Source organism: Lampetra planeri, chromosome 17 (assembly GCF_965212315.1).
Source record: "Lampetra planeri chromosome 17, kcLamPlan1.2.h2, whole genome shotgun sequence".
NCBI lineage: Eukaryota > Metazoa > Chordata > Hyperoartia > Petromyzontiformes > Petromyzontidae > Lampetra > Lampetra planeri.
In genome coordinates, this window is record NC_136123.1 from 1,729,359 (window position 1) to 1,757,248 (window position 27,890).

The 27,890-nt window shown below is 52.4% G+C and overlaps 1 protein-coding gene across 1 annotated transcript; it reads left to right on the forward strand.

Moving 5' to 3' along the window:
* On the forward strand, positions 1–27,779 carry LOC144723414 (cerebellin-1-like). Its single transcript, XM_078602192.1, has 4 exons — positions 1–180; positions 11,351–12,502; positions 25,161–25,280; positions 27,381–27,779. The coding sequence occupies exons 2-4, from the start codon at positions 12,164–12,166 to the stop codon at positions 27,576–27,578; spliced, it is 657 nt and encodes a 218-aa protein (XP_078458318.1). The 5' UTR covers positions 1–180; positions 11,351–12,163; the 3' UTR covers positions 27,579–27,779.
* Positions 27,780–27,890: the final 111 nt, after the last annotated feature.

The window sequence follows — 27,890 nt, forward strand, 5'->3', positions numbered from 1 at the left end:
CAGACGCTTCTCTCGGCTTTGCCCTCCTCGCCTGCTGCTGCCGATGCCGCTGCCGCCGACGACGCTGCGATAGCTGCCTGACGCGGAGTCGTACAGAAAGTCACCGACACCTGCCCGGCTTCCCTGACGATGCCACCGTCCGAGCAGAATCGGTCCGCCTCACCCTCCTCACCCCTGTCGGTGAGCAGCGATTTCCGTCCGCTACTCACCACCCACACCACACTCATCTCACCGTTGCCATCTCAGATTCGCTGCCCCGGTCATCACCCGCCCAGCCACCTCACGCGATCCACTCACCGCTGCTGCTCTGCTCACCCAAAGTCGGCATCCGCTCATACGGTTCATCGGTAGTCACGGCTATGTGCCCATCACTACTCACTCGCTCACCACTACTCACCACTACTCACTCGCTCACCACTACTCACTCGCTCACCACTACTCACCACTACTCACTCGCTCACCACTACTCACTCGCTCACCACTACTCACCACTACTCACTTGCTCACCACTACTCACTCGCTCACCACTACTCACCACTACTCACTCGCTCACTACTACTCACTCGCTCACCACTACTCACCACTACTCACTCGCTCACTACTACTCACTCGCTCACCACTACTCACCACTACTCTCTACTCACCACTACTCTCCACTCACCACTACTCTCTACTCACCACTACTCACCACTACTCACTACTCACCACTACTCACCACTACTCACTCGCTCACCACTACTCACTCGCTCACCACTACTCTCCACTCACCACTACTCTCTACTCACCACTACTCACCACTACTCTCTACTCACCACTACTCACCACTCACCACTACTCACCACTCACCACTACTCACCACTACTCACCACTCACCACTACTCACCACTCATCACTACTCTCCACTCACCACTACTCACCACTACTCACCACTACTCACCACTCACCACTACTCACTCGCTCACCACTACTCATTCGCTCACCACTGCTCTCCACTCACCACTACTCTCTACTCACCACTACTCACCACTACTCACTACTTACCACTACTCACCACTACTCACTACTTACCACTACTCTCCACTCACAACTACTGACCACTCACCACTACTCACCACTCACCACTACTCACCACTACTCACTCGCTCAACACTACTCTCCACTCACCACTACTCTCTACTCACCACTACTCACTGCTAACCACTACTCACCACTACTCTCTATTCACCACTACTCTCTACTCACCACTTCTCACCACTCACCACTACTCACCACTACTCTCCACTCACCACTACTGACCACTGACCACTACTGACCACTCAAAACTACTCACCATTACTCACCACTCACCACTACTCACCACCACTCACCACTACTCACCACTACTCTCCACTCACCACTACTCACCACTCACCACTATTCACCACTACTCTCTACTCACCACCACTCACCACTACTCTCCACTCACCACTCACCACTACTCACCACTACTCACCACTCACCACTACTCACCACTACTCACTCGCTCACCACTACTCTCCACTCACCACTACTCTCTACTCACCACTACTCACCACTCACCACTACTCACCACTACTCACTCGCTCACCACTACTCTCCACTCACCACTACTCTCCACTCACCACTACTCACCACTCACCACTACTCTCTACTCACCATTCTCCACTCAACCGCTCCTCTCAAATCCCACGCCCTCGTGCACTCGACCAGGGCACACGCGTTGGTAATTGTCCATTGCCACGCACGTGACCCTGTGTGCTGTCATGTTCTCGACTTCTGCCGTTGCGACCACGCATGGATGAGCTTTAGTTCGCAGTCTTCATCTTGACGACGATGCTGCTGCTGGCGATGCTAGCAGTCTCATTACCATGGTGGTGGTGGTGGTGGTTCATCTTTCTGATGATGATTGTGATCGCGATTATCGTGATGGTCGTTGTGGTTGCGATAATGGTGGTGGTTATTAGTCACGATAATTGTAGTTATCATGGTGATAGTGGTGGTGGTGGTGGTGGTGGTGATGATGCTGTTAGCAATAGTGGTGGGGATAGTGGTGGTGGTGGTAGTTATGATGATGCTGGTAGTGATGGCGGCAGTGCTTACCATGATGATGGTAGTGGTGGTGATAGCGGTGGTGGTGGTAACGATGGTAATTGTGATGAGGATCGTGGTGGTGGTGGTGATGATGGTGATAGTGGTGGTGGTCATAGTGGTGATTATTATCATTATGACGACGATGATAGTGGTGGTGGTCGTAGACTGCAAAGACCCAAACGAACGTGGCCGTGCCACGGGTACGAATTCATCCGCAGTTTGCCTGCCAATCCCAGTGGGATCGGTTCGCCCGTATGAGCTGTTGCGCTGTTGTGCGGCTGGGGATAGCAGCGGCAGTGGTGGTAGAAGCGCTGATTAATTACACATTGATGAGATGCGGGCATCCGAGGATGCGCGCGTGTTGGAAAGCGTGTTCCAGAAATGCATGCGGGTTGTTGTATTTCCCCCTTTCCCCAAAAACATTGATGTTGTTGTTGTCGTCAGAAACGACTCGAACCGATTAGAGTCCAAACATCTTCCAGTGTTTTGTTATTATATATATGTAAAGTTCGCACTCGTTATGAAGGTGGCACTCGTTATCAAGTTGCTTGCCGCGAATGAACTACGGTGCCTCGCTGATTTCGCTCAAGGAGCGTCAGCCACCGCGCCGGTGGCAGCAACGCGAAGCCATCGGACAAAGACGGCCACCGCTTTCAGGTGGGCTTCTGCGGCCGTCTGGAACGCTCTTTCCTTCCGGTATTAGGAAACAACTGGGAGCTGTCCAACCGTGAAATCGTCATCTAGATTGGAAACTCATTTCGTTGCAACTGGCCTTTTGTGTTTAGTTTAACACGTAGGCTTTCGCGATCGATATCATTCACAATAGAGGTGTTTTGGGTTAGATCGCGTAAATATATAAATGTGTCGTTAAACCCGCCACCACGCGACACAGCCAACTAGCAAGGGTTGTCACGTAACAGAACGTGGCCAATTCGTCACTAGTACAGCACACCGGTGTGTTGGAGAGCCAAGCCACAACATTTACAATCCGAGTACGACGTTGTGTTTAGTTTTTCGTGTTTAGTTCGTTGTCCTTCCCCTGCACCTCCGATCACGACGGCTGGACGCGTACGGTGCGAATGAAGTTGTACATGCGTGCGGTTTCCGAGGGACAGCCAACACGAGTCGGGCAGTAGCGGTGCCTCTGCATTGTGCGCACATTGTGAGAAACAGCGCATCTCGTGATATGGCAGTTACGCTTGTGTGTGTGTTCTCGTAGGTTGACTCAGCCTCAAATGAGTAGCAGGTGCGCTGTGCAAACATCGCCACTGGGGAGACAAAGGCGGCCGGGCGTGGTGCTGGCAACCCACCTCCTTGTGTGCCGTGCCGGCCTTCATAGCTATTCGCTCACAGCACTTGTCCCAACAGTCTGCTAAGCCTATGCGGGGGATCTTTGCCTATGTTTCTTATTGCGAGGAATGGACCCCAGAGAAAGAGTTCGATTCCCGCTCACAACCCGAAGTCGATGACGAATATCTGAACCGTTCTTGGCTCTCACCTAGCTCGACTCGGCCTCAAATGAGTACTCGGTGTGGTGTGTGAATATGATAATTGGGGAAACACAGGCGGGCGGGAAGTGTCTCCGTCTGTCTCAGAAACACACGGAAACGCGGCGACCCGATGGATAACACACAACCACACGGACGCACACGGAGACAAAGAATCCCCCTATGTATAGCCTTCACAAACTGTTCGGGCAAGTGCTGTGAGTGAGCACCTATGAAGGCCGGGACGGCACACGTGGTGGTGATTAGCCAGCACCACGCCAGGCCGCCTTTGTCTCTCACGTGGGGATCTTTTCCACATCGTACCAGGTAATAATTTGAAGGCGATTCGCCCAGGACCGGTTCAGATAATCGTCACCGGTCTTTGGCCGTGAGCCGGAATCAAACTCGGGTCGACGTATTCGTAGCGACACCACCGCACCCACACACGCGCAGTTGCACACGGACAAAGACAAACACCCGCCTCATAGAATTCACATACTGTTCGGGGTAAGTGCTGTTAGCGAACGCCGATGAAGGGAAACACGTGACTATCACCTCGCCAGGCCGCCTTTGTCTCCCCAGTGGTGATATGGAAACAACTACACACCGCACCAGGTATTGCTTTGAGGTTGAGTCAACCTAGGGGTAACCAAGCGTTGGTTCAGATATCGATCGCCACGAAATGTAAAGGCGTGGTCTGGAATCACACAACACAGCCGACACGTGGTCTCACACAGCTGACACGTGGTCTCACACAGCTGACACGTGACGTCACACAGCTGACACGTGACGTCACACAGCTGACACGCGGTCTCACACATCTGACACGCGGTCTCACACAGCTGACACGTGACATCACACAGCTGACACGCGGTCTCACACAGCTGACACGTGGTCTCACACAGCTGACACGCGGTCTCGCACAGCTGACACGTGACGTCACAGCTGACACTCGGTCTCACACAGCTGACACGTGGACTCACACAGCTGACAAGTGTTCTCACACAGCTGACACGTGACGTCACACAGCTGACACGTGGTCTCACACAGCTGACCGCCACCACCCGCTCGTCACTAATCATTCGCCGTTCATTTTCGCGCGGATTCGGCGCGGCCACTCAATAATTTAACGAGAAGTGAATGCTCTGCCCCGAATCCGTGCCTCCTGCATCGCCAAATGACAGGGATACACCCTCGTGCCTATCCACACACACACATGCGCGAGTTTTATTTATTTCGTGTTACACACAGCCCAACAAATAGGTGAATAGCGCGACCGGCGCAATGCGAACATGAAATAAGCGAGCGGTGTGGAGTGGTCGGTGTAGAGTGGTTGGTGTAGAGTGGTTGGTGTAGGGTGGTTAGTGTAGGGTGGTTAGTGTAGGGTGGTTAGTGTAGGGTGGTTAGTGTAGGGTGGTGGTGTAGAGTGGTTGGTGTAGAGTGGTTAGTGTAGAGTGGTTGGTGTAGAGTGGTTAGTGTAGGGTGGTTAGTGTAGGGTGGTGGTGTAGGGTGGTTAGTGTAGGGTGGTTAGTGTAGGGTGGTGGTGTAGAGTGGGGAGTGTAGAGTGGTTAGTGTAGGGTGGTTAGTGTAGGGTGGTTAGTGTAGGGTGGTTAGTGTAGGGTGGGTAGTGTAGGGTGGTGGTGTAGAGTGGGGAGTGTAGAGTGATTAGTGTAGGGTGGTTAGTGTAGGGTGGTTAGTGTAGGGTGGTTAGTGTAGGGTGACTTTACCGAAAGAACCAAAGAATAGTGTAGGGTAGTTGGTAAAGTTCAAATCTTGAATGGCGAAGGAGTGGGGCGGGGGGGGCCGGGGTTGACTCAGCCCATCATCTCGACGGGGTGTGTACAAATGGTACCACGTTGTGAAGAAGTCAGCATTGGTTGTCCGATGCGACCCAGCTGTAGGAATGTGGAATTTCCACGACTGGTCCAATCAAGGCTGTAAACATGCCATGAGCACCAACACATCAATGCTTGTTTGAGCAAGATCATGCGACACGGGGTCGGAACAGGGGACACGGCACGGGGGGGATAGGGCACAAGGGGGGGAGGGGAGGGGACACGACAAGGGGGGGGGCGTGGAGGGGCACGTATGTCACCAGCACCACCTCGTGTCGAGTTCCGCTCTTGACGCGCGCGGTTCTCCGCAGGGATTCTTTGCGCTCTGTTCCAGTTGGAGGCCGGGAGGGGGGATGAGACTAATAGACCCGAACAGGCCACGTGCATAGCCACCGCCACCACCGTCACCGCCACGAACAGCACCCGGCCAGACGGGGATGTCGATTGCGGACAAACGTAAATCGGAGATGGAGCGATCCGATCAAGTTCATGCGCGGCAACGAAATGAACGGATGGACGGATAGTGGCATCGCAAGACCGTGAGAAGGTGATGGCGGGGATAGGCCTTCACCCAGCAGTGGATAGACCACGGCACATGCTGCGGCTGATGATGGTGGTGGTGGTGAGTTACGTGGGGAGCGGTAGTGCAACGGTTATCACGCTGCTGCTACGAACCAGGCGACCCAAGTTCGATTCCCGCTCATGGTAACCACCAGTGTGACGATTACCTGAATTGTTCGTGGGCCACATCTCGGTCGACTCAGCCTCAAATGAGTACTCGGTGCGGTTCGTAAACATGGCCACTGGGGAGACAAAGGCGGCCGGACGGGCGTGTTGCTGGCCACTCATGCCCCTCCGTGCGCCGTGCCGGTCTTCATAGCTGCCACTCGTGAACAGCACTTGCCCCAACAGTCTGTTTGAGGCTGCACCACTGCTGTATGAACGACTACCCCCCGAGTCGCCGCCGCCGCCGCTGACATCTCTCAACTCCCGGCTTCTGCGATGTAACGATCCACCTCGCACGGAGCGCACGAGCCGGTTTCGTCGCTCCGTCTCCGCGGTGGAGGTGCCTTTCCAACGCCGTCGTTCCATCGCCGTCACTGTGAATCGCGCACTCGAGTTGCATCCACGAAATGAACCTCCGGCTCGCCGCAATAAAAAAAATAAAAAGGATCCTCATAAAAAATGCCAAGTTTGGAGTTCCGAACAAGGAGGACAGCGGGTAGGGTTGTCTGCTCGGTGCTCAAGGTCTCAAGAGCACACACGGGTACACGTGTTGGTACGCACGTCTGTTTGTGTGTGTGTGCGTCTGGGGAGCGGTGACGCGGCGGTTAGCGCACTGCGGTACGAACGGGGCGAGCCGAGTTCGATTCCCGCTCACGCCCCAAATAACAGCGGTTCTGGGCCTTCAGTAGGTTGCTTTAGCCTCAAAAGAGTACCTGGTTCGGTGTGTAAACATCGCCACTGGGGAGACAAAGGCGGCCGGGCATGGTGCTGGCCTCCCACCCCCTCGTAAGTCCTGCCGGCCTTCATTGGGGCTACTTGTTAACAGCACTTGCCCCAAATGTATTTTAAGGCTATACGGGGGGTCTTTGTCTTTGTGTGTCGTGAGCGGTGGTGCGGTGGTTAGCGCACGACGTTACGAATACAACGACGGCCGATTCCCGCTCAAGGCTAACATCAGTGACGGAAGTTTGAACGGGTCCCCGCGCTTCCCGAAGGTCGGCTCAGCCTGAAATAAGTTCCGTGTGCTGTGGTGATCGTCAACAAAGGGGAGGGGGGAGGGAGAGACAGAAGCGGCCGGGCGCAGCGTTACTGACCACACCACACTTCCTCTTGCGCTGGTGACGAACTTAATAGGTGCTCGCTAACAGCACTTGCCCCAACAGTCTATGCAGGCTACACTGGGTCGGGGTTATCCTTGTCATTGTCTTTGTACGTGCAAAATAACAACACTGCAGCAATATAATATTCGCGCAGTCCGAGCGAGTGCCCAGCTCCCGTGCGGATACCAGATGTGGATTATATTATTACATCGCTCGAGAGATTGCGAGGGATCAATGATGACTCGGATCATCATTGATCCCGAGGCGTCTCACAGCCCTTCAACATCTCAATAGCGCAGATGAGTGGCAGCAGTCGCGATGCGGCACGTGTCGTCTGGCACGTGGCCTACAAGCGGGCGTTCATTTGCCAGTAGGGGGCGATTATTGCTGCTGTGTGTGTGTTAGAGAGCTGTGGTGTAGCGGTTAGCGCGCTACGCTACGAACCTGGCGTCCCGTGTTCGATTCCCGCTCACGGTCCTGGGCCTCTATGTCAACTCAGCCTCAAATCAGTGCCTGGTGTGGTGCGTCAAAACATCGCCGCTAGGGAGATAATTGCGGCTGGGCATAGTGCCGGCCACCCACCCCCTCGTGTGTCGTTCTGGCCTTCGTAGGTGCTCGCTAACAGCTATACGGGGGATCTTTGTCTTTGTATATCATCTCAATTGTGCGATACATATTTTTTCGCATTTTGGCAAATGTGAATGCAGCCCCCGGCACACAATGCCGATCAAAAATAAAAACAGGCGGTATAACTTACGGTTAATGCAACAACACCGCCGCAGTAATTGATCGAGGCGTCCGCTGGATTCGAACCCGGAGAACTTCTGTAGACAAGCGACGAACGCGCCACCGCGGAACCGCGGCCTCGGGGCGGGGGGCCAGGCCGCCATCCAGCAGTGGATTGACCATGGCCAACGACTGTGCGTGGTAAACGACCGCGCTCGGAGCAGAGTCTTGGCAGATCGGGGGGGGGGGGGGGGGGTCTAGGCGGGCCGATTGAGTCGGGCAAAAATGTTGCCCATTAACAGCGTGGGCAGTTGCCGTCGGGTTTCGTCGAGTGGAACAACAGAGGATGGATGAGCAGTGCGCAAAGAGGGACGGAGAGGGGCGCGCTGGAAATTGCACTGAGAGGCAGGGAGAGGAGCGGCGTGGTTGAGGTGCCGGGTGGGTGGGTGAGGAACCACGTGGGTGAGAGAACATACGAGGCGGGTTTGAGACATCGTCGATTGGACCTTTAGAGAAACAAAAGAAAGTGAGCGGGCCGGACGCGTCGCTTGACACGGCACCAGCGTCCGCGTTTAACCGGGGTGAGACGCTCAAGAGGTCAGCAGTCGAGTCTCATTTGCAGCAGTGACCCCGAGGTCACTGAACATGACGACAAACACCCGGAAAAGTACCGCAGGGTCGAATAAAGGTCGAGAATAAACGTGGCACGTCTTCTTGGTTCTTTCGGTGAAGTCACGTAGAAGGGAAGTAATAAAAAAATAAAAATAAAACGTAATAAAATTATTCTCACGACGTTTCGGCCACAACGCAAGCAGCCGTCCTCAGGTGAAGAATTCTTCTTCACCGAAACGTCGTGAGAATGATTTTATTATGTTTTATTTTTATTTTTATTATTTTATTACTTCCCTTCTACGTGACTTTACCGAAAGAACCTAGAAGATGAATCCCTGCAGTCACGAAAGCTTTAAATCGAAATTTAAACGTGGCATGTGCGGGCACACCTAAGGGCCATGCTGGCGGGGCCGTCCTCCACGGAGATGATGGAGCGAGCGGTTGGTGAACGGCAGTATCGGGCGACCGCGAGGGATGGCGACGGTTCGTGTCGTCCTTCATCCAACAGTGGATCGATCGTGGCTGGGCAGTGTTGGCCACGGTGCTGCTGCTGCTGCACGTGGCTGCCTGCGATCCAGCGCCGCTGTGGAGGCAGCAGCGAGCGAGGGGTTGGTGGTTCACCGCGCACGCAGATGCTGTGTGACACTCCCTTCACCCGTGAGTGGACTTCGAGGTGGTGGCACACCCCTGGCTCGCCACGACAAGGCAGTACAGCAAGTGGGCGTGATCGTCATCTGTTTCCATCTGAACTGGGGATAGAGCGTTGCACCGTCGCGCAAGGCGTGGGGTTTTCTCCGGGCGCTCCTGTTTCCTCCTCCCACGTGGACAATGATAACAAATACGATTCGTCGTTGATTAGCTTGCTGATCTCGTCAAGGAGCGTAAAACCATCATGCAGCAGCAGCAGCAGCAGCTTGATCTTGGCTCGGCCATCGAACAAAGGCGGTGGCCTCCGCATCATCGCACGGCGCTTTCAGGTTCGCTTCTGCGGCCGTCTGGAACGCTCTTCCCTCCGATATCAGGAGACTACTGGGCGCGATGCACTTTCAAATCTGGAATTAAAACACATTTATTTAGAACTGCTCTTTGTGTTTTAGTTTGATGTCCTTCACCCGATTCGCACTGTCGGCTACGTCCGGTGCGACAGAAGCTACGCGAACATACGTAAAAGCAAGCTACATTTCCAGACGTTGTCAATGATCACGACGATGACGCGAAGGAAGAACGGGGCAGCGATGCGACAACACTGCGCGAACGGCCGAGTCACATCCAAAAAAAACGAACGAACGAATGAGGGAGTCTAAGAACGACTCGAGCGAGCATCTTCATAGAATGCACGACTATTTCCGATCGATTCCTCTCCGGGGCCGCGTGGCTCTCGTTGCCAAGCAAATCCCAGGCCGTCCAATTACGGCTCCCGCTCAGCCGGTGCTTTGTGAACACCGCCTGTGCGTCCACATGGAGGCGCCTAGAAAGCCTGCATCGTAAAAGACAATGAGTGATGTTGGTGGTGTACTACCCAGTTCCTTCAAACGCTCATCTCTCTTTCTTTGTTGTTATTTATTGCTGTTGTTGTTGGGGGTGGTGGTGTTCGAAATTGAACCCAGCTGATGATAACACATTACGACAATGGGTGTCTGTGTGTGAGACTGGGTATCTGTGTGAGCCTTCGGGTCTCTGTGTCCGTTGGTGTTTCTGTGTGGGTCCGTGAAAGTCTGCGTTTCTGCGTGAGTCTCTGTGAGTCTGTGGGTCACTGTGTGAGTCTGTGGGTCCCTGTGTGATTCTGTGATTTTGTGTGACTCTGTGGGTCCCTGTGTGAGTCGGTGGGTCCCTGTGTGAGTCTGTGATTTTGTGTGACTCTGTGGGCCCCTGTGTGAGTCGGTGGATACGTGGTGAGTATCTAAGGGCAGGTGATGGGAGACCGTCAGGCCAGATCTTAGAGGTCACCGTCTCTCTACTGTGCAGCGGCTGCATGATCTGGCGGAAGGCAGAGCGCGTTGGCAATGAGCCGTGGAGGTACCATCAGCAGCTTTGACCACGATTCTTTAGAACGACTTGTCGTGTTTAGTTTGTTGTCCATCCCCCACACCTCCCGATCGACACGGTTGGCTACGTAAGGTTTCGAAAGTAAAGTTCGACACGCATACATACATATATACATACATACATCTTGATCTCGACCTTGAACCTGGTCAGTGCTGGGGAGCGGTGGCGTAGTGGTTAGCGCGCTGCACTTTGGACCCAGCGGCTCGAGTTCGTTTCCATGCTCACGGCCACGGCCAGTGACCATTAATTGAACCGGTCGTGCGCCTCCCCTAGGTCGACTCTGCCTCAAATGTGTAAACATCGTCACTGGGGAGACAAAGGCGGCCGGGCGTTGTACTGGCGACCCCCCCCCCCCCCCTCGTGTGCGGTTTCGGTCTTCAGAGGTGTGCTGCTCCTTAACAGACTGTTGGCACTTGTCTCAACAGTCTGTTGAGGCTATAGGGGGGAACTTTGTTTTTGTCTTTATTGGTCAGTGCTCCCGACTGCCAAGGAGGAGACCGTGAGATCAACGAGTGGTCGCCAGGTTATACCGGCCGACCCATCATCTTCGCGGGGCAGATAAAATTGGTACCAGGTTGTAAGGAGTTCAACGGTGGTTTGACCTATGTGGGCGGATCAGTCCAACTCTCATCATCATCATCACCACCGCCACATTCACCATCATCGCCATTCTCTATATTCTGTTGTCTGATGCTTGTTTCACCCGCAGCGCTTCGGCATCTGTTAACGGGAGCAGAGGAACGGAAAGAAGACGTTGCACCACCAACAACAACAACCAACGGAACAACCACCATCACGACCGACAACAACAACCACCGTCACACGGAGACGGCCACAACTGCCACCATCACCATCAATATTAACACACAACCACTAGTAACACCAACAGCCACCATCACCACCAACAACCACCATCACCACCAACAACCACCATCACCACCAACAACCACCATCACCACCAACAACCACCATCACCACCAACAACCACCATCACCACCAACAACCACCATCACCACCAACAACCACCATCACCACCAACAACCACCATCACCACCAACAACCACCATCACCACCAACAACCACCATCACCACCAACAACCACCATCACCACCAACAACCACCATCACCACCAACAACCACCATCACCACCAACAACCACCATCACCACCAACAACCACCATCACCACCAACAACCACCATCACCTACGGAATATCCATCACCACCACCACCAAAAATAATCAACACCAACGAAAGCAAACAAGCAACAACCACCACCATCAACGAAGCAACAACCACCACCAATATAAATGATCAGCACTACAAGTGCAAGAACAAGCAAGGAAAGAACCACATCAACCACCACCACCACCAACTGAACAACCACAACCACCTCCACCAGCAAAGACAACAACAACAGCCACCACCACCCAAGGAAAGGAGCCCACAACCGCATCCACAGCCCCCGTGGGTCCTCTCTCCCCGCGCGCGCGAGCGAGCCAGCGAGCCAGCGAGCCAGCAGCCATGGGCGTCCTGGGACGTAGCGCTCAGGCTCACCAAGGCTCGTCCAGGGGGGGAGGAGCCGTGCCCACTGCTGCCATGCTGCTGCCCCTGGTGCTGGCCCTGGCACTGCCCCTGCCGGGCCCCGGCTGGGCCCAGAACGAGACGGAGCCGATCGTGCTCGAGGGCAAGTGCCTCGTGGTGTGCGACTCCAACCCCACGGCGGATCCGGCAAGCGGCGCGTCCTCACTGGGGTTCACGGTGCGCTCGGGCACCGCCAAAGTGGCGTTTTCCGTGGTGCGGAGCACCAACCACGAGCCATCCGAGATGAGCAACCGCTCCATGATCATATACTTTGATCAGGTGAGAGGATGGCGGGTGGGGGAGGGGGGATGGAGGGATTTTGATGAGAGATGATTGGAAAGAGATTGATTGAGAGATAGAATGAAGGAGGAGAGAGAAGGAGAGCGAGGGAATGGATGGAAGGATGGGAGGCTTTTTGGAGATTTTTCAGTCTTATATTGAGACGCATAGACTTACATAGAGACGCATAGACTTACATACAGACACATAGACTCATGTAGAGACGCATGGACTTACGTATAGACTTATATAGAAACCCACATAATAACGGAGAAATGCTTAAGAGTTACACAGCCTACTTGGCTTGTGCGGTGACGAGTTGTTAACTACCTCGCCTGGTATACAGGAAGTCGTGGGTTCGATCCCGAGCCTGACGCCTGCTCTATATTCGGAGTTCGCATGCCTCTCTCTCCCCGTGGTCGCCTGCAATTTTCTCCAGGTCCTCCGGGTTTTCCTCTCCATATTTAGAAAGGTGCGTTTAGAGTGTTTGGCTGCTGTACATTTACACGTGATAATCCACTTCTTTGAGCTGTCATTTGCCTGACCTTGTAAAATGTAAACATATATTTTAGTCTAAGTTTAGGTCACTACCTCGTCGTGCGTCGTTTCGGTCTGAATAGGCGCTCGCTAACCACACTTGCTCCAACAGTCCGTTAAAAAGCTACACGGGGGAGCTTCGTATTTTTATTTGTTTTTGGCAACGTAGAAATACACGCCTAACTCTACATGTCCACACGTATCGACGTGTTATCACCATGCGATGAAATAGATGCTTAGATGTATTATTTAGAGCAAAGTATTAGACTCATCCATCCAGGAGATGGATCGTGCATGATAATAATCTACAGGGCCCAAGTAGTCATCATTGACAGCCATTTGTCAGTCTTGGACATTTTCTTTTCTTCTCTTTACCATATTTCAGTATTGGCTGGTCAGTGCAGTCCAGGCTGTGAAGGGGGAATGATGGTGAAGGTGGTGAGGGTGGTGAGGGGTGATAGAGTGGGGAGCGGTAGTGTAGTGGTTAGCGCGCTGCGCTATGAATTTGGCGACTCGATTTTGATTCCCGCTTAAGGCCAACACCAGTGACGATTATCTGAACAGGTCCTGGGCCTCCCCTAAGTCGACTCAGCCTCAAATTAGTACCTGGTGCGATGTGTAAACATCGCCACTAGGGAGACAAAGGCGGACGGGCGTGGTGTTGGCCACCCACCCCCTCGTGTGTCGTGCCGGCCTTCATAGGTGCTTCCAAACTGCACTTGCCCCTACAGTCTGTGAAGGATATACGGGGGATCTTTGCCCTTGTTCTAGCCAGGACTGCCTGCGGTCACGAATTGATTAAAACAAACGACAGAACGATTAGTGTGGGTTGTGAGAAGTTAATTGACCATCTTGGCTGATGGGATGTAAAAAAAAAACTAGCATGTTATTTTTGTTGTTGTACTGTACTGAACTTCTGTGTTCCCACTTCAATGTTCTTCGCTCTGAGGCAAAGCCCTAACTGGCTGGTTTCGGCATGCGGTGTCTCATCAGTCTCGAGTTTCCTTTCATTGAAAGCAATGCTGCTGACATGACGCACTCCCCAGCAGACCCTGTCACTGGGGTTGGTGGATCACGCACAGACGGTTGTGAAACTCCCGTTTCCCGTGCGCGTCGAGGCGGAGCCGTTCCCTGGCTCGCCAGGAGACATCAGTACAGCAACGATACGTGAACCCCACCCGTTCCGTATGCACGGGGATCGAGTGTTTCTCCCTCGCACACGCAATCGGTTTTCTCCGGGTGCTCCGGTTTCCTCCGCAGTTGAATAATAAACACAACTCTTCATTGATTGGCAAAAAAAAACACCTTCAAACTAAGAAGACCGCAGAGCTCGGGAAATTGTACGTTTTGTTGATCTTCCTCACCGTACGTAGCCAACCGTGCGTATAGCAGGCGCGGGGGGAAGTCAGCAAACTAAACACAAAAAGCAGTTCTAAAGAAATTAGTTTTCAATCTAGATTTAAAAGTGCGTAGCTCACAGCAGCTTCCTAATATCGTAAGGAAGAGCGTTCCAGACGGCCGCAGAAGCACGTTTGAAACCGCGCGATGCTGAGCCAAAAGCCGCTGCAATTGTTGGTAGCAACGGCACCTCATCGCCTAGTGACTGCTGCTGCTGCAACAGTAGCTGCTGCTGCTGCAACAGTAGCTGCTGCTGCTGCAACAGTAGCTGCTGCTGCTGCAACAGTAGCTGCTGCTGCTGCAACAGTAGCTGCTGCTGCTGCAACAGTAGCTGCTGCTGCTGCTGCAACAGTAGCTGCTGCTGCCTTCCCTCTCCTCGTCTGTGGTCCCTTCACCCTGGTGCCTCCGAGTCGTCCTCCCATCGCTCCGCCCGCCTACGAGAGCGAGAGAGCGGGCGTCCGCGCGTCGGCAACGACACCGCGCCTACGACGTTGCCGCTCGTACGATCAGCTCGGCCGGCTTGTCGAGGGCTCACGCGCGAGACAAACCAAAACCTGCGGAGGGCACCGAGAGCCGTTTGGCACGCAGACTCCCGCAGACCCTCGTGGGGGGGATAGCTTGGCAAAGACGCGCAAACAGCGGAACGCGATGAACATTTGACGCGTTCCCAGTTACATCTGCACATCCGTTATTATCGCGCGGATCCTTTCCAGGCCGGGATGTAGTGGGGGGTGGGAGCGTGGCGGGTGTCCGGGGGTAACTGGGGGGTGACGAGGGGAGGGAGAGAGCAGATTGAGCTGCGCAAATGGGGTCATTGATCCAGAGCCCACAACTAAACTCCAGAGGGCCCCACGAAAATAAGCAAATTAATTTCTAACATTTAATTTTCTGTTCGTGTATGTAAAAGTAGGACTCTCGGTTCACATTATCGCGTGGTAATAGTAACTCTCCGACAGCACTTTCCCCCGACGGGCTGCATGCCTACACGGGGGAGCTTTGTCTTTGTGGATGTGTAACACATCACAATCAGCATATGCATTTATGCTGGAGGAAACCGAGGAGCTGCGAAAGCTCTTGTTCGCAGATGTCCATCAGCAGCGCGGAGAGACAAAGTCGTGCGAGCGCATGGATGCTGCTGCTGCTGCTGCGGCCGAGTGTGGAATGGTTAGACGCAGCGACAACAGAGAGGCCGCCTGTACCATTGCGTTCTCACGGCGCGGAAATTTCAACGACGGCCATGTTTCTGACACTTCCCCCTAACCCGCATTCGTCCTCTCGCGAGCTAGCACCACGCCCGGCCGCCTTTGTCTCCCCGGCGTTGATGTTTACGCACCGCGGGAGGTACATTACTTATTTAAAAGCCCGAGCCGCGTGATCCTAAGCCGTAAATCCCGAATCGGTTCATCGGTCAAACCGCCGCCGACAATCAGCCGCGCGTGGAATCGACCTCACACGTGTGTCCCCCCCCCCCCCCCACGGGCATCATAACGCAGCGTGCGCTAACCGCTGCGCCACCGCTCCTCTCCGTTTTTAGTCTGAGAGGCACAGACGCGCGCGTCGTCGCGGTGCTAAGTGGATTGACTCCGGGGTGCCTTGGCCTTAATTGGATTTTTTTTTTATCGCGGTTGTATTTTTTTTTGGGGGGGGGGGTGGTGGGTGAGATGGCAGTGGGGGGGGGGGGGGGTACTGCACGTGGTTGTTCCACTGGCGAACATTCGGAATTGTGCAGCGTGGACCTCAGTCGTTGGTACTCGAGGAGAAATTGGCCGTGACCTTTGCTCACCAATGGACAATGCCCCCCCCCCCCGCTCCCCCCGCTCCCCCCCCTCCCCACCCCTTCCATCCCCACTCACCCCTTTCGTATACAGCGCCCTTTAATTCGAGCGTGGCAACAATCCCTTTGTGCCGCGGTTGTGTCTCCGTTTTTAATTACAGAATGACGACCCTGGAGACCACAATCGCGTAGTAACAATTACCATTATTTAAATAGACATTTAAGGTTATTTGTGTATGTATATATGTAATTACGAGGTTAATTAAAACTAATTGGCGCGATGCGGAACGGCAATGCCCTTGAATCCGGCCACCCGAGTTATATTTCTCACCCGCGGGTGCGTGCAACATCAGCGGCGAATATTTGACGAAGTCTCGTGCCTCTGCTGGGTCGATTCAGCGTTGAGCGAGTAGTCGTACCTGTGGTGTGCTGTGGGAAGAAAAAAAAATCACCAACCGGGAAGACAAAGGCGGCCGCGCGAGGTGCTCAGCACACCGCGATAACCTGCCGATCTCGTCAAGAAGCGTAAACCATCAAGCCAATTCCGGTCATCATCGCAGCGGCTTCTGGCTAACCATCGAACGAAGACGTTCACCGCATCGCGCGCTTTCAGATGCACTTCTGTGGCCGTCTGGAACGTTCTTCCTTCTGAGATCAGGAAGCCAATGGAGCTATGCACTTTTAAACATAGAATAGAAACGAATTTCTTGAGAACTGCTTTTTGCGTTTAGTTTGTTGTCCTTCCCCTGTACCTCCGATAAGCACGGTTGGTTACGTACGGTGCAAAGGAAGATCAACGTACATGCATACCACCCCCTGTGTGCCGTGTTGGTTATCCTACGGGCTGCGTTAACATCACTTGTTCCAACAGTCTGTTAAGGCTATACGGGGGATCTTTGTCTTTGTTTTGCACTACTGCTGCCAACGCCGTCTACCCGTGGACACACGGCACGGTAAGGGGAGTCGAGGGAGTCGAGGATGCGATGCGGGGAGGGAAAGAGAAGGGAAGGGGAGAGGGAAGAGAGAAGAAGGCAAAATGGGAAATGGGAGTCGAGACGTGAAGGATGGAGAAGGAGTGGAGAAACTGGAGCACGGGGAATCAGGGGACACGAGGAGAGGGAGGAGGGAGAGGCTGCGTCAGAGCCCCCAAGCTGCTGCCGCTGTTGCGAGGAGGAACGGCGTCTGTTTTCACAGTGGGCGGGGAGAGGGGTAAGGGGAGGGGTTCAGAGTGGGGGTGGCCACGCATATAGGTCACGTGGTTTACGGGAGGCTTGAACTGATTTCGACAGAAAGCTTTGGGGTGCAATATAACTCTTGTGTCTCTGCCAATTATTTGGTGTAATGACTGAAGTGGTGAGTAATTAACTGTAAGATATCCTCGACGAATGTTAAAACACACGTCAACATTATAACCACCATCATCATCATCATCACAAATATAATCATCAACATTAATATTTGTATTATAAAACATCCACATTAAAACCATTACCATCATCACCGTCGTCATCATCAACATCACCGCCATCAACATCACCATCAGTCGGTCACCAGCAATGATTAACACGTCATCACAAACATCAGTCCTTGAGAGATGCTGGGAGTGTCGATGAACGGAGTAACGACACTTCGCTGCACGTGGCCAGCCCTGTCAAACTGTCATCAACTCTGAATAACAATCCTCGCTCACCACACCGCGCCGCGCCGTGCGGTGACAGGGAGGCAGGGCTATGTTGGGTTCCACGGCCGGTTCACTCATCGCTTGCCACTCATGTCAGCTGGGGCCCGGATGCGAATATCAAGGCGCCGGGTTTATAGCGCAGTGCGGAAGCCAATGCTCCCCAGGAACTTAATAAAGCGCGCAAACATTTATAATCTCCTCCACGCAATCTCCTACCTCTCTTGACTTAAAACTTTCGTGACTGCAGGAATTCATATTCTTTTCTCTCCGCCTGATGAAGACCGCTTGTGTTGCGATCGAAACGTCGTGGGTTTTTTGCTTTTATTTTAAATGTAATTGTATTTTTTTTTCTATCTACGTGACTTGACCGAAATAACCAAGAATATGAACTCCCTACCTCTCCTCTCTCATCACTCTCTTCTAACCTCCACACACTCCCCTGCCTCTCATCTCACTCCACTCCCCTCCACGCACTCTCCTGCTTTTCCCCTTTCATCTCACTCTCGTCCCCTCCACGTACTCTCATGCCTCTCACCTCTCATCTCACTCCACTCCCCTCCACACACTCTCCTGCTTCTCCCCTCTCATCTCACTCCACTCCCCTCCACGCACTCTCCTGCCACTCACCTCTCATCTCACTCTACTCCCATCCACACCCTCCCCTGCCTCCCTCATCATCTCTCTCGAATTTCCCTGCACGTGACACAATGCTAATCGTGATTGTGGAACACACAACTGTATATATTTTTTTATTTAAACAAAAATCGCCCACATTCTCCCTCGAGCGGTGCCTAAGATTAGAGGTGGTGATGAAGCATAGAGGGGGAGGAGGAGGTGAGAGTGGAGATGGTTGGAGGGTGAACAGAGTGATTCATCAATAACCTTTTCAATGCACGTTTACATGTTCATGTTTTGCGCATGTTTAACACACGTTTACATTTTCATTTTTTACGCATGTTTATGCCAGGACAGGGTTTCTGAGTCTCATGGCTCTTCTTCAGGAGGGTCATGCCAAGTTATTTTTAGTAGGGGGGTGTGTGGGGGAGGGGAGGGCATAATTGCTGCTACGTTGTAATTCCAATGGACGAATTTACTGTGCAATTAAAAATTCACCCACGAAAACTCGATCCCATGTGAGCTCGTCCGCTCTCGCGAGCTCAGCAGGCTGCAGGCTTTGAGCCTGCACGAGAGCTTGGACGGGCACCCGTCGTGCACGACAGTGTTGCTCGTTCAGGCTGCTGCTGCTGCTGTGCTACGCTGCGCACGTCAAATGCAACAGCTGCTCTGCAATCTGTGCTCCCCGCGCTGCGCGAAGCAGCCACAGTCCAGCAGCACGCTGGAGCATTGCCGAAAACTACCACCGGAATCGCTCGCGGTGTGCAACTTGCGAGGCATTCATCCAGCAGTGGATTGACAACGGAGCTGTGTACGTGCACGATGCGTTCATCAGAATAGGAATGTCTGCTATGTGCTGATCGCTGGGATAAGTGACACGGACAATTCTAGATTTGAAGCTTTCGTGACTGCAAGGATTCATACTCTTAGTTCTTTCGGTGAAGTCACGTAGGTAAAAAATGAAATTAAAATTAATAATTAATAATTAATATTGTTTTATTTTTATTTATTATAATTTAATTTTTTACCTACGTGACTTTACCAAAATAACTAAGAGTATGACACGGACAAGTCACGGTCAGTGGAGGAGGGGGGCGATACTCAGCGCCGATTCGAATCTGGGTTGTTTAAATGATAACAGGTTAATACGAACGGGGCTTTCCCAGGTCGAATGTCTCTCGTAAATGAATGCGCCGATTTGGCGCGCGCGCGAACGCACAAACGGCACGGCCGCCTAAGGTGGTGACACTTTTTTTTTAACATCGTGTCTCAGTTAAATGTAAAGACGCAGAAACCTTGCAATTGGTTTGCACGTGTCACTACTGTCGAAAGGGGAACCTGTTAAAAAGTAAACGATAGATGTGTTGTTTAGTTTCAAACATTTATATTTGTACGACAAAGTGCTAACGGGTTTGTAACGGGTTCGTGATTTCATGCGGTTACCGTTGATGCACATGAAAGGATGTTAACGACCCTAATTTGAAGGTGGTAAGGGGTCTCAGCAAGGTGGACTAGAGGAGCGACAGCCGAGAAGGAACGACCTCCCACACCGAGCGGAGGTGGACTAAAATATTTTACTTTAGTTTAACCAAAAACACCTCTATCATGTAAGATATTTTAACAGAAGTTCGTCGGTGTTGGAGCGGACAAGCGCCACGGTGGCGAGATGGTAACTACGTCGCCTGGTATACAGGAGGTCGTGGGTTTAATCACGACAATAAAATAAATGAAACTCAACAGAGACGCACAGAAATAGAGAGAGAGAGCGAGAGAGATTCTCGTAATCGTGGTAACTTCCTCTGTACATTTCCGCCACTGCCTACCCCACAGCTTTGTCTTGAATCCACTCAAATGGACACATCATATTTCATCGGCTCATTCCAGCTGGAACCGAATGCCCGCGTCGATATGTAACTGGGCACGAGACTCATCAATCGGTGCGCATGGTGATGACAGCAGCAGCAGCAATGTGGTTCACGAGCTCGATACCAATGTCGAGGTCTTGTTGCTGCTCGCCACGACGAGAGGGCTTCAGAACGGCAAGAGTTCGTGGAGTGTCGCTGTTTCTCCTCCTGCTCCTCCGTTGAAGTGAGCGCAGACCACAGCGGGTTTACTACACGGAACCGAGTTTGGGGTTGCATGGACCCTCAATCGGTACTCTCGTGATGTATCTCACTGTGTCTCTGTGGATGTATACGTGTCCCTATGAGTCTATGTGCGTCTCTAAGGTTATCAACTGTCTCTGCGTGTCGCTGTGGGTTTACTCTACGGTCGAAAGTTCGAGCGTTTGCATGGCCACAATGGCGCCACTGCGGTTTGTATTTGAAGCATCATCTCTGTGTCTCTGTGGATGTCTATGTATCTCTGCGAGTCGATGTGGATGTCTGCGTGTCTCTCAGGGTATATATTGTCTCGCCGTGTCTTTCCGCGGGTTTCCTCTACGGCGCATAGTTCCGGAGGAAGCACGGGGCCACACTCGCACGACTGACCCGTGACTTGCGTATTTATTTTCTCACTTTACGCACGACATGTCGTGCGCGTCGGCCTGGCTGGTGGTGTCGCCGTGCGGTTGGCGATCACAGCACCGGAATCTTCGAGTGGGAGGAGAAGTGAAACTGTGAACGCCAGGAGGATGCGCGATGCTGTTCTGCGTCTCGAGTGAAGGGTTCCATTCGGGAGTTCCACGTTGTTAGACGCTTGCTCTAACAGCAGTCAGCGTTCTTCCCGATGTGGGTGAGATTCTCGGATGGCGACAGCAGCCGCAGCAGCAGCAGCAGAGCGACCCAAGGAGCGGGATCGGTAGTTGAGTCGAGTGCACAGCGCAATGCGCTAACCGCTACGCTACCACCGCCACCCAAGACGAGGATCTCCCGTTTCGCCTTTGACAGCCTTTCGGAGCAAGCGCCGATAACGAGTCGCACCTATTCAGGGGCCGGCACATCACACGAGCGGGTGGGTGGCCAGAAATCACTCGCGGCCGCCTGTGTCTCCCTAGTGGCGATGATGATTTTACACCGCACCAGGCCAGGTATACTCATTAGAGGTTGAGTCCACCTAGGAGAGGGGGGGGGAGATCGGGACTCGAGTCGAGATGACGGTTGATGAAAGGCGACGTGGTGGTCACGGTTGGACCGAGAACGTGTCCCTGGCAGTGTGCAAGTTTCCGTGGAGCACTGTGTGTGTGGGTGGGTGGTGGATGGAGGGGCATCGTTCACCTTCAAAATAAGACAAAGGTCCCCCGTAGAGGCTTAACAGGCTGCTGGGGAAAGTGCTGTTCGCGAGCACCTCGGTAAGGGTCGGCACAGCACACGAGAGGGATGCATGGCCACCACCACGCCCGCCCGGCCGCCTTTGTCTCCCGAGCGGCGATGTTTACACACCGCACCAGGTACTCATTTGAGGCTGAGTCGACCTAGGGGAGGTCCAGGACCGTTTCAGATAATTGTCACTGGTGTTGACCGTGAGCGGGAATCGAACTTGGGTCGCCAAGTTTGTAGCGTTGCGCACTAACCGCTACGCTACCCCTCCCCATCCACTCTACTCACTATCCACACATACAGACACAGACACAAACCACTATATATATACAGACAAAAACCACTACACACACAGACACAAACCACGATACACACAGACACAAACCACTATACACACGGACACAGACACAAACCACTACAAACACAAACACAGACACAACCCACTATACACACACAGACAAACCCAAACCACTATACACACACAGACAAACCCAAACCACTATACACACACAAACCACTATACACACATACACAAACCACTCTACACACACAAACCACTCTACACACACAAACCACTCTACACACACAAACCACTCTACACACACAAACCACTCTACACACACAGACACAAACCACTACACACACAGACACAAACACAAACCACAATACACACACAGAGACACAAACCACTACACACACAGACACACACAGACACACAGACACAAACACAAACCACTACACACAGACACACACAGACACACACACAGACACACGCTACCGACGTCACCATCAACAAACTTAGTTTGTGTCCCCAGCTAATTACCGACGCAGAAGGGAGTCATAAAGAACGGGGATAACAGCGCCCCCCACACACCCCGTTCCTCTCCCATCCCACCTCCCGCACCCCCCCCACACACACGCCATTAATTTAGTTAATGCTATGTCGAGGCCATTTATTTTCACTAATTAGTGCTTGTTAGGTAGAAATAATTGCGTGTGTCGGTGTGATTGTGCCGCACCGCCCCCTTTGTGTTTAATGTAATTGTATTATATAATTATTACTCCTCCCCTCTCTCGCTCGTGTTGTCGCGTGGGCTGCGCGTACCGAGTTTCATTGTTCACGCTGAATTGGTGAAGGTGTAACCACCTCGTCGCCGTGTGTGTGTGCGTGTGTGTGCGCGTATCTGCGTGTGTGTGTGTACGTGTATGCGTGTGTGTGCGTGCGAGTGATCACGGGACAGACTTCGGTGCCATGGTTTTATCGAGATGACTGGCAGATGCACCACTCACTCACCCAATATCTCACCCACTAACTCACTCACACACTCACCCACTGACTCAAACATCCACTAACTCACTCACCCACTCACCTACTCACTCAAACACCTACTAACTCACTCAACCACTCACCTACTTATTCAAACACCCACTAACTCACACCCCCACTAACTCACACACCCACTCACCTACTCACCCAAACACCTACTAACTCACTCACTCACACACTCACCCACTCACCAAAACACCTACTAACTCACTGAACCACGCACCTACTTACTCAAACACCCACTAACTCACTCACACCCACACCCACTAACTCACTCAACCACTCACCTACTCACTCAAACACCCACTAACTCGCTCAAACACCCACTAACTCACTGAACCACTCACCTACTCACCCAAACACCCACTAACTCACTCACCCACTCAACCACTCACCCACTCACTCACACACTCACCCACTCACCTACTCACCCAAACACCCACTAACTCACTCACACTCACCTACTCACTCAACCACCCACTAACTCACTCACTCACTAACTCACTCACCCACTAACTCACTCACCACACGCTGTATGTCACCTCTGCTCTCCCTGCTTCTTGGCTCACACTGCTCAACTCTGCAACCCTCTCTCCCATCATCAGCATCATTGTCACCTCCGCTCCATGAGTCTCATCGATTGCAACTTTGACCGTGCCGTTTGTCGCTGGCCGCTTCACGTCTCTGTCCTTTGAGCATGTCATCTCGGCAAGGGCAGTAACACAAAGTGGCAACTAGAATAAGTATAACCCGTAAAAACAAAGTTTTTCACTATAAATCCTTTATATGCGTGGCGGCTAGAGTCCTCTCGTCCTCTGGCTTGAGATGGCTGCCACCTATGGGTCAGATGATTGCATTGCACCATTAAGCAATTGGTAATTAAATATAATATTTTTGTCCTAAAAAGTGTAAAATTTTGGAAAAACATTTTCACGAACATTATTTGTCACGCACAACGAGTCTGTGTGGAAATTGTCAGCTCGATTGGATCACGGAAAGTGGGTTAAAAAACGACCGAAAGATTTGCACGGTCCTAAGCAAGCAAGCGAACTTAATATAAAGGATTTAAAAATGACAAAAGACGCACGAAGCACTTCCCATTTTTTGCAAACGTGACCCGGCTATTTGGTTGCGTCGAGACGTTGACCGTGCAACGGAAGATCCGGTGGTTCATCTCGATAAACGATGCATCCTAAAGTATTTTTTTCATCATTTTGTTTTACAAACGCGCGAATCAGGCGAAGTTAAGCCACGTGCAATGTTCCGAGTTGTGTTTTTTTGTGAGTAATGCCGTGGACTTGCCAGCTGTATGAATTACGCATAAACCTCCCAACGCTGTGGTTTATATTTGACATTGTCGTGATGGACAGGATATTTATAGATGTGGTTTTGAGGGTAAGCGCGTGTGCGGTAGTGTAGCGGTTAGCGCGCTGCGCTGTCAACCCCGGCCACCCGAGTTCGACTCCACAGCCACAGACAGCAGTGACGAATATCTGAATTGTTATGGGCCTCCCGTAGGTCAACTCAGCCTCGAATGAGTATCTAGTGCTGTGTGTAAACATCGCCACTGGGGAGACAAAGGCGGCCGGGCGTGGTGCTGGCCACCCACCCACGTGTGCCGTGCCGGCCTTCATAGGTGTTCGATAACAGCACTTGCTCCAACACTCTGTTAAGGCTATGGGGGGGGTGTGGGGGGTGGGATCGTTATCTTTAACCCGGCGATTTGTGTTCAACTCCCGGCTACTCAGTGCACCGTCCGTAACCAACCGATTAGCACGCGTGGCTACGTACGGTGCGAAAGAAGTTCAGCATACCTACACAGTGCCTCCCTCCCCTAGGTCGACTCGACCTCAAAATCAGTACCTGATGATGAAGGTGACGATATTGATGATGTAAACGTTAATGACGACGACGACGACCACGCTGGTGGTGACGATGATTGATGATGATGATGATGCTGTCGTTGATTACCGTGACGTCGACCATGACAATGACGATGTTCATGACGATGACGATGTTGTTATTGATGACGATGTTGGTCTGCACTTCGTGCCCTCCGCTATGCACAGACGCTGGTGAACGTGGGGAACAACTTCGACGTGGAATCGAGCACCTTCATCGCTCCTCGCAAGGGCGTCTACAGCTTCAGTTTCCACGTGGTCAAGGTGTACAACAGACAGACCATTCAGGTGAGGGGAGGGGGTGCGGGGGGGCTGGGTCATTGGGGGTGGGGGTGGGGTGACAAAGCAGAGTTGTTTTATTGGTGGACACCCCCATTGAATTGAGAATCTGCGGTTCTCTGTGTGAGTCTATGGGTCTCTATGTGAGTCTATGGGTCTCTATGTGGGTCTATGGGTCTCTATGTGAGTCTATGGGTCTCTACGTGAGTCTCTGGGTCTCTATGTGAGTATATGGGTCTATTATGTGAGTCGATGGGTCTCTGTGTGAGTATATGGGTCTCTATGTGAGTCTATTGGTCTCTGTATGAGTCTATGGGTCTATTATGTGAGTCTATAGGTCTCTATGTGAGTCTATGGATCTATTATGTGAGTATATGGGTCTCTGTGTGAGTCTGGGGGTCTATTGTGTAAGTCTATGGGTCTATATACGAGTCTATGGGTCTATTATTTGATGCTGTGTCTTTGTGTGAGTGTATGGGTCTATGATTGAGTCTATGAGTCTCTATGTGAGTCTATGGGTCTATGGTTTTAGTCTATGGGTATCTTATTTGAGTCTATGGGTCTCTTATATGAGTCTATTGGTCTCTTATGTGTGCCTATGGGTATTTATTTGTGTCTGTTTTGTTTCCATCTAACTATGGGTTACAGCGTGAGGTTATGGGTCTGTATGTGACTATATTGGTCTCTGAGTTCATGGGTCTCTGAGTTCATGGACATCTGTGTGAGTACTATTTATATCCCTATGGAAGTGTATCGCCCTCGATGCGACTGTGGGTCTCCATGTGGTTATTATGCATTGGTCTCTGTGGGTCTCTGTCAGGCTCTATCGGTCGTCGTGTGAGCCTGTGACAAGCAAAACTAGAGCGCCGTACATTATTGTGTTATCATTGCATAATCCTTACGTAAGTGCCATGTAATCTACACATGCACGTGTCATTTACGACGAGGAGGAGGAGGTTACTGAATCACTGGCAAGCGATTGTGAATTACATTTACGAGCACTCGATAGAACAAATTGCGCCCCGGAGCGACGCTCAGAGGCTTAACCGCTGATCCAGTCGACATTACGATGTACGTCTTCCCCATAGCCATGCACGTTGGGCTCACATCGCATCACCCTCCCCCGTCTCGTCGCATCGCGGAGGCTCGGCAGGTACTGAGCCTGGTGTGGGAGTCCAGGAGGGGCGGGGGGGGGGAGGTTAACCCCCCTCCTCCCCACCACTTAGTCACAGAATTATATTCCTGTGCAAATTAGCATTGAGGTGGCGATCATTTCCTGAGTCAGTACGCGGAAATTCCACGTTTCTATGGCGGCAGACGAGTGAATCCGTAAAGCAACCGCTGTTTTGGACTTTTCTACGAAATTGTACCAATTTTACCAACAATCCCCCCTCTACCCCCTGAAAAGATGATGAGCTGAAGCAACATCTCCAACCAGGATTTGAACTCGCACCCTTTTGACAAAGTTGTGGGCCCGCTCCCTCTGCCACTGATGCTCTTCTCAGCACAAATGTGCATCAATGTTGGGGTTTGGATACGCATACATTTTAACGTCTGACCTCTCCATCACCGGCCAGGTGGCTTAGCGGTCGAGCGAGACGCTCGCAATCGGCAGTTAAAATATCCTGGGGCGGCGATTGACTCAGCCTATCATCCTTCCGAGGTCGATAAAATTAGTACCAATAAAAAAAACTTCGAGTCTTGAGAATCGGGTGTATGAGCCTCCCGTAGGTGACGTAACTAATCGAAAACGTGAAACTCCTAGTGGCTTTCTAAACTCAATATATATTTTTAATTTTATCAGGTAAGGCCCACTTAGCTATTTAGCTCTTTTTCAGAAACGACCTGGCCACAGATGACAGCGCAATTAAGTGGCTTATCACGTGGAAATATCTCGCAGCCAAATACTCCGAACGAAATTTCTAAATGTGCATGGAAAACCCATAGGGGGGAAAAAGAAAACGGGCGCGACCACGTGTAGAGGGACAGAGCCCGCAAACTCCAAACACGCAGCAGGCGTACAGGGTCGAGAATCGAACCCACGAACCTCCCGTACACCAGGCGAGGTAGTTAACATCTCATCGCCACCGTGGCACCCTTCGGCCGCAGGTGAGCCTGATGCTCAACAGCTGGGCCGTGATCTCCGCCTTCGCGGGCGACCAGGACGTGACGCGAGAAGCGGCCAGCAACGGGGTGCTGCTGCTCATGGAGAAGGGGGACCGCGTGAACCTCAAGCTGGAGCGTGGGAACCTCATGGGCGGGTGGAAGTACTCCACCTTCTCGGGATTCATGGTGTTCCCCTTCTAATCGACGAGAGGTCGCTTCACTACTCGACCCCGCCCCTGGAGAGGTCGCTCACCACTCGATCGCCCCTTCTACCCTCAACAGCACCACTGCCCCCCCCCCCCATTACCCCACTCGTCGCCTCCTCGTCCTTCTCGTCTTTCACCATACTTCACCATCATCTGCTAGTTCCCACCGCCACCTTCCTATCGCCTCCTCTTGTTTACCCAAACCCCACCTGACCCACCACCCGCCCGAGCCCTGCGCGTGGGAGCTCCGAAGGCAGAGGGGGTGGTGGAGGCGTGGGGGAGACGGGAGAGGGGGCCAGGAGAGTTG

Coding starts and splice junctions, on each gene's coding strand:
- LOC144723414 (XM_078602192.1), top strand. CDS start 12,164: ATGGGCGTCCTGGGACGTAGCGCTCAGGCTCACCAAGGCTCGTCCAGG. Junction 12,503..25,160: donor TGATCATATACTTTGATCAG/GTGAGAGGATGG, acceptor CGCTATGCACAG/ACGCTGGTGAACGTGGGGAA. Junction 25,281..27,380: donor ACAACAGACAGACCATTCAG/GTGAGGGGAGGG, acceptor CTTCGGCCGCAG/GTGAGCCTGATGCTCAACAG.